Source organism: Desmodus rotundus, chromosome X, assembly GCF_022682495.2.
Source record: "Desmodus rotundus isolate HL8 chromosome X, HLdesRot8A.1, whole genome shotgun sequence".
NCBI lineage: Eukaryota > Metazoa > Chordata > Mammalia > Chiroptera > Phyllostomidae > Desmodus > Desmodus rotundus.
Genome location: NC_071400.1, coordinates 3,120,909 through 3,135,948, shown reverse-complemented (window position 1 = coordinate 3,135,948; position 15,040 = coordinate 3,120,909). Strand labels below are relative to the sequence as shown.

The 15,040-nt window shown below is 36.4% G+C and overlaps 1 protein-coding gene across 6 annotated transcripts in view; it reads right to left on the bottom strand.

The window, feature by feature from the left end:
- ATRX (ATRX chromatin remodeler) overlaps positions 1-15,040 on the bottom strand; it is a 181,062-nt gene that overhangs the window by 4,286 nt on the left and 161,736 nt on the right. For all 6 annotated transcript variants that reach the window (XM_024574996.4, XM_024574999.4, XM_024575001.4 and 3 more), the window contains 4 exons: positions 3,573-3,722; positions 2,601-2,726; positions 1,754-1,849; positions 666-794 (listed from right to left, as the gene is read on the bottom strand). In XM_024574996.4, coding sequence (XP_024430764.2) covers positions 666-794; positions 1,754-1,849; positions 2,601-2,726; positions 3,573-3,722 — 501 coding nt within the window. The remainder of the gene's footprint in view (positions 1-665; positions 795-1,753; positions 1,850-2,600; positions 2,727-3,572; positions 3,723-15,040) is intronic.

The following is a 15,040-nucleotide window of genomic DNA, read 5'->3' as shown; positions in this document are numbered from 1 at the left end:
AGCGCAAGGCAGATGGCCGGCAAACGAGTGCTGGGACAGATGATCAAGGACCCTGGGATATGCTGGCCCTCTTTCTTTCTTTGAACAAAGCAACATTTTACTTGTGTTGTCATCAAATACTGCTGTGCAGTAGGGACTGCATCATGCCATCTAGAGTTCCACCCTCAAATTAAATCCATTAAAAAGTACATTTATTTTCAGGAATTGTTTCAAAATGGTAAATATGGTTAAAAAGAAGGAGTTTCGCAGATATTCCTTTTTAGGAATATAAGTTTTATCTGCATTTAAGTCAGATGTGTATATACACACGCATGTATGTCTAGCTATCAAATTTAATTTTAAAATTCTAATGTAAACAACTTGGGAAAAAAAGGAATTCCTTTTTATATGTCCAGGATGTATAAGAAATAAAATTATATGGGAGACTGCCTATATAAACTTCAAGGGGACCCATTTGGAAAGATATCACTCCTTTGTAATAAAAGATATTACCTTTTCTTGACATTACTAGGGTTTTGGACAAAATTTCTTCGAGAAATAACCAATGACTATCCATCCGTCCATATGAGGGGTGGTTATTGACACAGACATCATACAACCCCCATTATTATAAATTCAAGAAAAGAAAACATAACCTGAGATAGAGAGATAGAAAGAATCCTTACCATCTGCTGTTTTGTCAATACGTCATTGTAGATGGCTTCTCTTCGTTTAACGTCAAGCTCCTGGCTGGCTTGTCTACTCAAAGCTAATGCCTGGACTTGCGCCTCTGAGAGATTCATGTTTTCCTTCCACTAAAAGAAAAAGTTTCCAGTTACTCCTATTGCAGTAGAATTGAGGAAAAAGAAACTACTTGAAGATATTTGGGATTTTTAAAATTTCTGTCTCCCTTTCCCTTTATTCTTTTTAAAAGAAAACAATGGTGTAAACGCAGGGTACTAAGTTTTCCACTGTGTGTACAAGGGTTGGCTATCTTTGGAATAAAACTATTTGTACTTCCTTTGTGCAACTAGTCATTAAAATATGTTTATGTAAACAATCCATACATGTCTATGATTGAGTTCCCATTTCTTAGATTTCAACCATTTCTCTTTTGTGCCAACAATCTGGGTGAAACTGTTGAATTATAGCTTGCCACCATTATACAGTTCACTAGTATTTTACTATTACAAATCAAGTTATAAGAATTATGCTAGCCCCTGCCCCTACAAATAGTGAACCAAACAATAATTAAAACATTAAAAACACCCCTGGCTGGTGTAGCTCAGTAGATTGAGCGCAGGCCTGCAAACCAAAGGGTTGCCAGTTCGATTCCCAGTCAGGGCACATGCCTGGGTTGCAGGCCAGGTCCCCAGTAGGGTACCCTTGAGAGGCAACCACACATTGATGTTTCTCTCCCTCTTTTTCTCCCTCCCTTCTCCTCTCTAAAAATAAATAAATAAAATCTTAAAAAAAAAATTTAAAACAGCTCTGGCTGGTGTGGCTCAGTTGGTTGGAGCATCGTCCCATAACCAAAATGTTGCGGGTTCGATCCCTGGTCTGGGTGTATATGGCAGGCAATCTATTGATGCTTCTCTCTCACATCGATATTTCTCTCTATCCCATCCTCTTTCCCTTTCCCTCCCTCTTAAAAAAAAAAAAAAAGCAATGAAAAAAATGTCCTTGGCTGAGGATAAAAGAAAGAATTAAAACAAATGGTAAGGGGAAGAACACAAATTTCAAGTTGGAGTAAGACAACTGCCAAGTAACTTACTACAGCCGAAATTATATCTTCAAGAGGCTGAATCCTCACTGCTGCCACACTGTTTGTTGCTTCCACAACTTTTTCTCTTCCTTGATTTATGAGGTCCTGGAAGGATGTAAGAAATAAGTTATGTAGGGCATATAAAAGACAGTATAGTTTTAAAATATAGGGGTTCTTCCCCTTGCTACTTTATAGAAGTAATTGAAAAGACGTGCAAACTTCAGCATCAACAAAGTGGAGTAAAAACTCATCAGTGAAGGTCTTGTTAGAAAGATGAAAGTTTGGGTTTCATTGAATCAATAATTTAATAATTTCAATGACTCCATAAGCACATTTTTAAAAGGAGACCACAGATTCAATTAAGTTATTAAATTATTAGAACAATGAAACCTAATCTTTCTCATTTACTTCATAATTGATTCTAGTTTGAAATCAATTATTTCATAATACCGGGCATTAACATATACTTAGTGCTGCATCTACATGGAATTAGAATATAAATCGAGGTGCGCATTTATTCTGCTTTCCAACATTAAGCAAGTAATCTGTTTATTCAAAATATTTTATAACTGGACAAAGTGCTATTTCTCTACCTAGTCAGCTGCCCTACTGTTCCTTAACTAAAATAATTCAAACTACATTAATTGAAGGCTTGATTCCCTTGTGCTTTGAACAAACCACATTTTACTACACTGTGCTAGTTCAAAAAGGTCAACAAATAAAAGAAAAATTTCTTGGTCTATTCATAGGTAATCTTTTGGAGAATGTGATATTCCTGCACAGGGAACCCTCAACAACAGGGCACTTGAAATTGCCTTTAATTCAAGTTAAACTACTTTTGTAGTTCACAACTTACCTCCAGCTGTTGATTACTCATTGCTGACAGGGCTCCCAAATTGAAAGGAATATAAGGAGTTTGAGAGTTGAAAGTGACAGGGGGTAAATTGGTCCCAGTTGGTATGTTGAAACGCATGGTCAGTCCCTAAAAACAAAAAATTATGCACTTTCCACATTGTGATTTAAAACTTGAAATTCTACATCACCTACTGGTTTAGAAAAGAATCCATATTCTCAGATCTAGGAAATTATTAACACTCTTCCACACACAAACAAAACACCCTTTTCACCTGAAACCAAGATCTTATTACACAGAAAGCTTTAACCCCTAAAGGTATACTCTTTTTTGATAATTCCCACGGAATGGGGCAACTCATAATTCTGATGAGACTCCTAACATCACATTAACATTAAAGAAGTTTGGTACAATGAGGGAGGAGTTTAAAAAGGATTCATGTATTAGGATAAGGTTTCCCATGCTCAGGCACATTTTTGCTCAAGTGAGTTGGTGTCTGAAATAGACATGGAACTATTTTAAATGAAGTTTCAGCTGGAGATGGACATTAACGTCCAATAGTGAAATACTTCTCTGTTCTGATACAGAGTCAGTCAAAATTTAGATTTCATGGCACGCATGCTAAAACAGCATTTACTCTTTCCTACCTCCAAACTCTAAGCTCCTGCGTGTCTGTTTCTACAGTGAGGGTGTTGATGGGAGTTAAGTGATGCTAAATATATACCTTTCCACTAATCTCTTGATTCAGCAAGCGCTAAGCAGAAGTGGGGCTGCTACTCTTTACATGGAGAATATTTTCTTCCCTCCTCTTCCCACTCTACCACCAAAGGTAGCCAAAGCCTATAAACAGACTCTCACATCCGGGGACTCTGTTCGGGAAGATTCACCTGTTCTAAATGTGACCCTTTTCTTCCTCATTTGTCTTTCAAATTATTAACATCAAAACCAAACCAAAAAGCATTGCAAATAAACTACCTTCTTCTCTGCTTCATATTCCGCCCAGGCTGCTTTTCTTTCTTCCTCAGTCAACTCTTCTTCTTCTTTGTGGTCCAAAAGAGAATCATGTTCGTGATATCCTACAATGTGTTCTTTATGTATTTGAAGAAGTTCTGCAAGTATGGTGTCCTGTTTAGAGGGGTTGAAATAACACAGAATTATTTCCTCCCTCTGGATCATATTTGGCCTACTGTTAAGACTATAAACTAGAAACTGGCTGTTACACCTATTTCTGACATATGTGATAAATTACCTAGAAAACAGTTGCTAAACATGCAACACCAGCCTCTTATGTAAGAACTGCACGTTTACATAGCATGTTTTATGGATTAACTTTTTTGATGACTACTTTTCAGCTTTCAAAGTATTTTCTCCAACTTCTATTTTTATATGTATTTTTTGCTTTGCTCTGTGTTGATAATAAATGCTAACATAAGTCTTCTTAAATCAGAAACTACATTGGATGCTTATGCTAAAAAATCATGGCTACTCCTGTTTATAAATACTTAACAAGTTTATTTTCACAATCACTTTAGCTATCAACCACTATACTAACAAAAACCAAATTTAAATTAAACAGTTACAAGACAGTTTAACTGAAACATTTAGTGCTTATATTTCAATTGTAGGGAATTCAAATATAAATTACACTGTAAGGACCCATGGCCCAATTTAAAACAATATTGTTTATCAATTTATTATCATAATGTCTTTTTTCAAAGTTACAGTGTCTTAAGTGACTCTTCTAAAGTTAAAAAAAAATAAAAACTCAGAAATTGAGATCATTTATATATTCAGTTAAGAACACCAAATTCCTGCTCTGTGTAATTATGAGAGAGACACACACAAGCCTGGGGAAAGAGGATTAAAGTGAATGACAGACATGTTACTTGCTCATAAAAATCAAAATGTTCACAAGTTTTTTTATTAAGAAATCACAGATGAAAACCTGAATATATAAAAGGCAAATTAATTCACTTCACAAAATGATTTTCCACAGCTTCGAACGCAAGTTCCCTTAGAACATGCTGTCTAAATTAAGTGTGATTTAGTGAAGGAACATAAATAATTACTGGTCAAAAGAACGTACAGGGAGGTATACAGCACATTAAATTTAAATTTAATTTGTATGTAGTAATTCTTTTCTTTTTTGGTTGCCAACTTTTTATTTTGCAAGTTCATATATATATATGTGTGTGTGTGTGTGTGTATATATATATATATATGCATATATAACCACATATATAATCATATATACATATATAAGTGTACAATTATATATGCATATATACACATATAATCATATATACATATATACACACACATAAATAATCATATATATGTGTATATATACATTTAGCATCCATTGTTACCATCACCTTACATTTAAAGGCCAATAATTCCCAGAAAGTGTTTTCTCAGTAATTCTTAATGCCCCCATAAGTTTTAGCATAGACAAAGCCCACACTTATAAAGAACTTTCACTGATATCTTTAACCATACTTAGAGTACAGGGTCTAACACATGGTAGGAACTCAAATGTCTGTTAAATAACTCAAGATGAAAATTTTAAATCATGTACAATAGCAAACGCTGACACTAACTCCACATAATCTGATATTTGAAATCATGTAAACAACTTTTTATCTTGCTACCCCAAAAAACACCCGAAATAAATACTTCATAATGTCATGAAAGAAAATGACTGGTTTTCTTAATGGATACTGCTGTTAATTGAGATTTTATACTTCATTTTGACATGCATGTGTTATTTCTTTTGTTGAAAACAGAAAACATCCCAAGACCGTACAAATGAGAGGATTCAAGAAAGTCTACTGGTGGAACACACAGATGCTAATAGGTTTAGTTCTTCTGAAATGTTAACTAAGCATTTCTCTCCTGTACCAGTGGTCAGTGTAGAAACCTGCCACCAAAGCTGACTTCTCTGGCCCACACTATACAGAGCAGGTTTATGAGCACTAGATAGATCTCCAAAGTTCAGAGTTACCGACCAAGCAGGTTGGAGACAGGCCAGTCTGCATTAAATCCTATTAAAAATAATGCTTCTTTAGACATGTGTCTCCCGTGCGCACTCCCCAAGCCTAACTCCAGAAAGAGGTATATGATAAAACCAGATAACACTGACTAATATTTTTAGCAAGTGATCATGCCAAATACAATTAGAAGATTCAGCTGTTCTACAAAATACCAAACAGATTCAAGGTACAAATGTTCTATGGATATAGTCCCTAATTTTACTTCTGTTTGGCAATGTGATGTTCTTAAATATAGTTAAAAATCACTTCATTTCTCTAAGAAAGCAATCTGAGGGAAAGACCAAGAGAACTGTAGGCTAGGAACTGAATTCATTTTCAGCTATGCTACTGATTCTGTCTGTAACACCAGATAATAACTTAGTCTACCTATGACTGTAAGTTAACCATGAAATACTCTCTGATCACCTGTGAAACAGAATGACTGAGAATAGCAGAAATAACTCATATATACTCTTTTAAAATATATCTAAGAGCCCTGGCCAGGTGGCTCAGTTGGTTGGAGCATCGTCCTGTACACCAAAAGGTCACGGGTTTGATTCCCGGTCAGGGCACATACCTAGGTTGCGGGTCGATCCCTGGTCAGGGCACATACAGGAGACAACCGATCGATGTTTCTTTTTCTCTCCCCCTTCCTCTCTTTCTAAAAATCAATAAATATATCCTCGGGTGAGGATTTAAAAAAAAAGAAAAAGTAAAAAAAAAATATCTGAGATATTAGGGAGCTTTATCAAGTCAGTCATTAGCATTCTATATAATTTTAAAGTCCAAACTTACTATCTTGGAAATGGTAGAAACTGATGTTCAGAAAGGCAAACTAACTTTTTTCTAATCACACAGCTAAGGAGTAGCTAAGACTAAAAGCTAAATTGCTTGACTTCTATTCCGTGATCATTCTATCACACTATAAAGAAGGACTGTTTTCTTGAGGTTGCTTCCATTTCCCGGACCTATTCTCTTGCATAGAAAAGATAATGCCCTGGAGGATTCTGCATGAGGGGGAAACCAAAGTAGGTCTTTCCCCCACCCCCACTTTTTAACACTTTTGTACTTTTTGAATTTTTAAAAAAGAAGCATATGCTAATTTTTAATTAAAGAAAATATAAAAACTGAAATTAACACAATTCTCAGACACAAACTTGTGAACAGCCAGTTCAGGCACAGCCTAAATCTGACCTGAACTATCTTATCGTTTTCATCTTCAGGACACTTTTCATCTGAGGAAATCCCATTTCTAAAACCTTTTAAAATGACTTTTCCCCACCAATTCCAGTTTTAAGATCTATCTTGTCTTAAGGTCAGATTACAGTAGAGATTCAGCTTCTGCCCATGTAATATCTTTCATTTTGACCAAGAGTCAACTAAACCGCCAAAAAGTCAGAAGAAAAGTACATGTGACTTCATTTTAATCACTAAAAAATTTTGGACCCTTTTCCTAAATGTTACCACCCTCCTAACATGAAATCAAAAACCAATTCATATTGCTTCTACTGGCTATGACACACTTCTTCTCAAAGAAATTTAAAAAAAACTTTAATGAAAACAATGCTACTATTCTAGAGATAACTACTGGCAACATCTGTATATTCCTCCACACATTTATACTCACACACACACTTTTACATAAAAATGGGATTGTACTTTACAGTTCTTTTCTGCCTTAATATCTTTCGATTGACATCATTTTACCTCAAATACAACCATCAATTTTAAGAGCTGCAAGGTATTATGTAGATATACTTTATCATCTATTTACTTTTCTCCTAAGAGTTTAAGACATTTAAGTCACTTTTATAAATTACTGAATCTGCAATGAAACCGGTAATGGATAAATTTTAATATCTTTCAACCACTTGTTCGTACAATAATTATGCCGATAAAACTCAAGGACTTGAACAAGTGTGTTTTACCACAATCTTCACTTTAACAAAGACAAGACATTCCACGTAAGGTAACAGACTTTTACAGAAACACAATTCATTTACACAGCTCAGAAGCAGGAGAGCAGAAAGTGTTCTTTCCTCTGGAGTACTGCATGAAGCACAAATAAGAAAGAGAAGATACAGGATTTCTGAAACAAACTCTTTCTACATCTTTTCCCTTTTAAATTAATTGCAGCATACTGTCAATACAAGAAACAGATGATGTGATTAAGAGGGCAAAACCGTATTTGTAACAGGATCCTCCGAATATTTCTTTGGGAAAAACAGCTTTGCAAAGTCTAGAGCAAGTTACAAAAGTTAATAAAGAAAAATTTCATCCCAATATACAACACAATCGGTGGAGAGGTTTTTTTTTGTTTTTTCCCCTTGAAGCATGCATTTATATTAGTTGCTATAGTAACACTATTATTGAAAACAATACTGGAACAGAATCTATAATCACTAGGCCAACAGTCATCAAAATGAGGTTTAAATTACATCCAAATGTGTACCTTTACTTTTCTTTGTCTAAACTTTATTTTTCCCTTAAATAAGTGAGAAGGCTCACAAGCTGGGAAAAGCATGGGCTATATTCTAGCTAACAACGTAAATTAGTTTAAGCTTTAAAAATGACTAGTTCAATTAATAAAACAAAGTTAATGATAAATTAAAAGTTGAAGTTAATTTATTTAGAAGTTTAAAGTATTTGGCAAGCTGACAAAAATTCCCATCTAATTAATTCTGAAATTCAACCTTGAAAATAAAATTTTTAAAAAACAATCAAGGCTTTGCCTGGGGGTGGCGGTGGGGGTTTGCCATGTTTCAAAATATTTTGCTTGCTATCACTTTGAATTTCAGTTTTATAATATCTGGAAATAAAACATCACTAGAATACTTAAGTGCCATAAGACCCACTCAAAAAGCTATGAAGAATTCCTTTTATTACCTAAATAAGTCTAGATTCTTAGTAAAAAAAAAAAAACCAAAACTTAATATTACTGGTGAAAAAAGCTTCTACTTTCAAATTTGAAGCCTGTTTCTTCCCAAACTGCACTGGAAAAAACTGCAACATATTTGATAAGTAACTGCAGAGCTATTGAATGAAGTTCACATAGCAGCTCACATCAGATTTTCAGGTCAAGAGCACATGACCTTTGCCAAAGAGCATTTATAAATATATCCAGATTCCCAAACTGTAGATATGAATAAGATAGTGACAACTATAGAACTTGTCACTTCCAAGGAAAGAAAAGGTAGGAATGACTTTGGTGAAAGGTAAAAGTCAGAGTCTCCTTTGATAAGAATGTTTTGTATTCAATTTAACATTTAAAGAAGTAGATACTATATTTAGCATTTAACCTTTAAAAATTAATTATCCATTATTATAACACATGCCACATACCAGTCATTGTGAAGTGGTGTTGGTCTAGATTTTAAATTACTGTAACTTTGTAGAGGTTACAGCTTTTCAAGCAGAGCTTGAACTGGAATTCAATTCTCAGGCTATACAATATGGAGTTCATGTTATCTCTACATTGCACAAACACTACTATATCCTCTAACTCAACTATAAGTGTGCTATAAACAGGAAATGGAAGATATACAAAATAGGCATGAATGCAGCTATTTGGCAGTCCAAATTACATCTTATAGAAAGAAAACATTAAAAGATAAAGTGGTAAAAAATAACAAATAAGGCCATCTAGTGATCTGTACATTAACCAAATTTCTCTCACAATTTATATTCCCTTAAGGCCAAACTATTAAATTTGATATAAAAAGCATGGTCATGGAAACATCAGTAAATGAAGAGACAAAAGTGAGACATTCTCCTACTTAATTCCCCTAAAAGTATGTCAGCTTCAATTTTCCACCACTCCTACTCCTGGAAATGTTACACAACATATTTGCGTAAGCCACCCTAACCAACTGAGCAACACGCTGTAGGAGGATATTAATATACGGATATTGTGGCCCCCGAGTACCTGTATTATTTCAGGACCACTGATCATTCATACATGTTAGTTATGTCCTTCTGAACTCCCCTAAATAAAACTGGAAAAAGTGGAAGGACATAGAGCCTGGCTTCCCAGGTTTCTCTCTACAACAATTTCATCAAAACACTGCTTAAAATGTAAACACTGATGTAATTTTGCTGAAATCAACTGATTTTGTAAAAAGACCTGTGTCGGCCTTCTGAATTTCAGAGGAAAGTTTAATGGCAGAATTTAGTTTAAATGAAAAAAATATACATCGATAGATACACTTACAACTGTGAAAATTGAGGGGCTTTATGTATAGTAGCTAAGATCACAGGCTCTAGAGTATTGCTATCCAACAGAACTCTGGGTAATGACAGCAGGGTGCTGTGTCTGCACTGGTCAGTATGGTATCTAGTGACTACTGAGCACTTGAAAATGTGATTACCGTGACTGAAGAACTACAATTTCAATTAATTCAAATGTAACTAGCCACGTGTAGCAACTGGCACTTGCATTAGAAAGTGCAGACCTAGAGCCTTACTGGGTTTAAATCCTAGTTCTAACCCTTACTAGCCTATGTCCTTGAGCAAGGCATCTCTCCGACTCTTGGTCTCCTAGCCTGTAAAATGGGCATAATAAGGCATTTTCCATGTGAAAATTAAATTAGATATTCCATGCGTTAACATGCAGTTATGCGATTTAGCTTTAGAAAAATCTATAGAGGGGTGACTTGGATTCAGATCCCAGCTTTAGGAAACTGTGATATGTGAAAGTGTAGAGCTAACTAGGGGTAAAAAGGGTACTGACCAATCTTTTAGACTCTGGCCTATCTTGAAAATGTGATTAACGTGACTGAAGAACTACAATTCTGCCGCATAGACACTAGTGTTGTATGTCTCCCTAATTGCCAAACTTTTTTTAAAAGAAAGTATGATTAATTAAAACTTTTGCACTGCCAAAATCATCAAATCAGAAAAATAGAATGGATGCTCACATACTTATTGCCTAGATTTATTAACTGTTAATACTTTGCTACATCTGCCTCCCTTATTACATTTCACTTGTATATATTTCAGTATAACCTCTGAAATATAAAGACATTTCTTATATAACCAAGATACCATAAAATTAATAACTTCTTAATTCTCTAACAACATCGACTACCACAGCCATATTCAGGTTATACCACTTGTCTGTAAAATGTCTTTGATACGTGCTTTGTTCAAATCAGGATCCACTCAAGGTATACACTGCTCTTGGTTATTGCGTCACTTTGTCAAGGTTCTTTTATTGTTTTAAAGACATTATTTATTTATTTTTAGACAGAGGGAAAGAGAGGGAGAAAAGGAGAGAAACATTGATGTGTGAGAGATACACTGATAGCCTGCCTCTCACACGCCTCCAACTGGAGACCTGGCCCGCAACCCAGGCATGTGCCCCGACTGGGAACTGAACTGGTGACCCTGTGGTTCACAGGCCAGTGCTCAATGCACTGAGCCACACCAGCCAGGACTGCTCTAGACCTTTGGAAAAGGTATTATCAGTAAGAGAAAGTGGCATGTAACACCAGTAGGGTTGTCCCAGTTAGTTGAAAAAGAGAAGAAAGTATTTTGGTGAAGAGAGTGATTAAATTCTGTCAAATGTTACTTGGTTGATGGATAGGGTCAGGTCTAAGAATTGAGCATTTGATTTAGCAGTGCAAAGGTCACTGGTAAACCAGGCACTGTGCTAAGCACTTCATGCATAATATTTAATTTCCACAGTAACCCTGTGAAGTAGATCCTTACTAGGTTCATTTTATAGACTTTGAAAGGAGACCAAGATTCAGAGAGATAATTTGCTGAAGGATATAGGACTAGTAAGTGCTAGAACTAGGATTTAAACCCAGTAAGTCTCTAGGTGTACACTTTCTAACACAAGAGCTAGTAGCTACATATGGCTATTTACATGTACATTTAAATTAATTAAAATTAATTGTAAATCCTCCCTAATGAATCTTGCATTCACATGGAATATCTAAGTTAATTTTCATAATAACTCGATAAAGTACATACTATTGTTAGGCTCATATTACTGATGAGATTTCTAAGACCATGACTCAGCATGGGCTGCTGACTCCCTCGGCCCACAACCAACCTGCAGAAACTACAGAAGGCAAAACATGAATTCTAGAAACTTACAGACACACACACACACATATACACACACACACACACACACACACACCCCATCCCTGGGATGACAACAAACTGGTACCATATGCAATCTGAGGCAGAGTTATTGAAAAAGATGCAGTACCGAAAATTCAAAGTAAGCATGACACGTATACTTAAGGAAACAAAGGGAAGACATTTTTAATATAAAACCAAAAATGATGTAAAAAGAGTCAAAATAAAATATTAGGGATAAAAATAGTCACTGAAGTAAATAACTCAATGTATAGTATAAGTGGTAGAGGTACAGCTAAAGAATACCTTAATGAGCTAGGACATCAGACCAAATGACACTCTTCCAGAAGACTGATAGGAGAGGACAAAGAGCTAAGAAATGCAAAAGAAAAGCTAAAAGATGTGGAAGCTAAAAGCAGAAGGGCAAGCATTTAGTAGTAACAGTCTCAAAAGGCAATAAAAATAAAGAGGATGAGATTTTAGAAGAACGGACATAACTTTTTCAGAATTTTACATCAAAAAACTGAGACACAGAGAAGTCAAATAACTCTAATTGGGTCAAGATTCAAACCCAGACGGCCTTTTGTCCAACGGCTCCTGCTTTTAACCACTATGCTATACTGACTCCAGGCTGTGGATCAGTAAAAGTTCAGCATCAAAGATCATTAAGGAGGACTGGGATCAGCTATACCATCAAAAATTTTGCAGGAACTAAAGGATGAAATCTATACTCTCCAATACTACATACTTTAATAACACTGAAAATGCCTTTCCATGAACCCAGAAAATGGAACCCTAGTGCATTGTTAATGGGAATGTAAACCAGTGCACCCACTATGGAAAAAACAGTATGGGGATTCCTCAAAAAATTAAGGATAGACCCAACCTAATTCTGGGTATTTATCCAAAATCAATGAAAACATTAACTTGAAAAGATATCTGCACCCCCATATTTACTACATTATTTACAATAGCTGAGACATGGAAATAAGCTACGTGTCCACTGATGGATGAATGGATAAAGAAAATTACACACATACACACAGAAATATTATGCAGCCAACAACATGGACAGACCTGGAACATATTATGCTAAATGAAGTAAGTCTGACTGAGAAAGACACCATATCATTTTGCTTACATTTGGAATCTTAAAAAGATGAACTAATAGAGATTAGAGTTGTGGTTATCAGGAGCCGGGAGTATATGTGTGAAATGGAGAAATGTTTGTCAAAGGGTACAAACTTCTAGTTATAAGATGAGTAAGTTCTGGCCCTGGCCGATGAGGCTCAGTTAATTGGAGCATCATCCCGTCAATCAAAAAGTTGCAGGTTTGATTCCTGGTCAGGGCACATGCCTATGTTGTGGGTTCTGTGCCTGGTCGGGACATGTATGAGAAGCAAGCAATTGATGTTTCTCTACTTCTGTCCCTCCGTTCCCCTCTCTCTAAAATCCATGAGTATGTCCTCGTGTGAGAATAATAATAATTAAAAAAAGAAAAAGATGAGTAAGTTCCAGTGATATAACATAGAGACAATACTACTCCGGATGTTAACTAGACTTATTGTGGTGACCACTTTATAATATATACATATGTAGAATGATTATGTTGTACTCACATGTCAATTTTATCTCAACATAAAACCAGTGGAAACAGTTGGAAATAAAAAAGTATGAAGTCATATCAAAGGAGAATGTCTCAATTTACTTCTTCCAGAGGTTTAATTGTATGACGTGTTAACGTCAGCACTAAGATCTAAGGCAGGTGCCACCACTTACCCACGCCATAATTCCACCATCTATAAAATACAAATAAACTGCACTGGCTTTGTAAGGTTGCTATAAACACTAAGATTCAATACAGTGACTGGCATAAAAAGTACTGAGTGGTAGCTACTGTTCATTATTATGCTAAATTCAAAGGTTTAGCTGATAATGATTATAAAGGCAAGTCATGCCACTACATAGCGTGTACCGTCAACAGTGGAGGGTTTTGTTAAAAACAGATTCCTAGGGCCCACACCCAGATCCTGTTCAGTAGATTGTGGATGAGGCCAGGAATCAGCATTTTTACCAAGCTACAGATTAGTTCAAGGACTACACACAAGGAAAAAGTCTACTTCTAAAGGCATGTAAATCATTGGCTTAATGGTCAGCTTTCAATTTTGGGACATAAATTTCACATATCACATTTTTATTGAATACGGTGCCAGGGATACAGTCATGAAGATGCACTGACACACACCCTGCTCTCATACGCTGGTGGGAAGCTCATAATCTGGAGAGAACAAATACATCTTTTCGTTTGTCTAGTAAGCCAAAACATTCCCACCACTTAATTCATTAATTTATTGAGCATTTACTAAAGACAGACCTGGTATTTCAAATTTCAGAATTTCCATGATCTTGAGTAGCAGATATTTCTAGTACTTCAAAAGGAGACACTTCCGGAAATGTTGGTGATGTAGTTAAAAGTTACACTCACCTTCTCCCAGGACCAAAGTGGAATTACAACTAAATTAGAGAGAATAACCAGTTGAAATCTAGCTGAACAGAAGTCTTATAACCAAGGATTTACAGAAGAAGCCACATCGAGACTGGTAGGGAGGACAGAGACATGAAAAAGGCTGCCAAGCTCACACAGGCCACGACTGACATTCCGGAAGGACATCTCAGCTGTGACGGTTCCCCTGAGATGCTGGGATCTCAATGGAAAGCTGAGCTCCGCAGTCCAGAGCACCAGAGTCTGGAAGAGGAGCCCAGATGACTCCTGGCTGTGAAAGAATGGGATTCCGTCTGTTAGGGAGAGATAGAAGTCTGCTAGAGACACGGGTGCATTCCTAAAGGGCCAACACACACAATTTTGTTCCCAGACACTCACTCTGGGCTCCAACAGAGGGAGGGTGGAATGTACTAGAGTTATGTGAGGAGAGTCTGGGGTTTGTGGCTCTGGGGAGAGAGCTGAAGGAACAGCCATCAGGATCCCTGTGCTGAGTCACTGTACCACATCACAGACGCCATCTACCCTGAGTGGAGCACTCCCCTCCAGGTTGTATCAGCTTAGGTAAAAGTGAGACCCCACCCTAAAGATTCCTTCTCAACACACACACACAGTAGAACTTACGCTCTGCTGAGGAATCAGCTTCCTTGCGCAGGGTGTAGAGGTCTCTGCTAACTCAGGGATTCTCAGTGATTGAGTTGTGTGGCTTTGGGCAGGGGCCATTACCCCCAATTTCCTGTGAACCTGATTGGAGCTTCGCCCTCATGGGAGCTCTGCTAGTCCCACCCACCTGACACCTACCTAGTAGCTCCGCCCTGCTG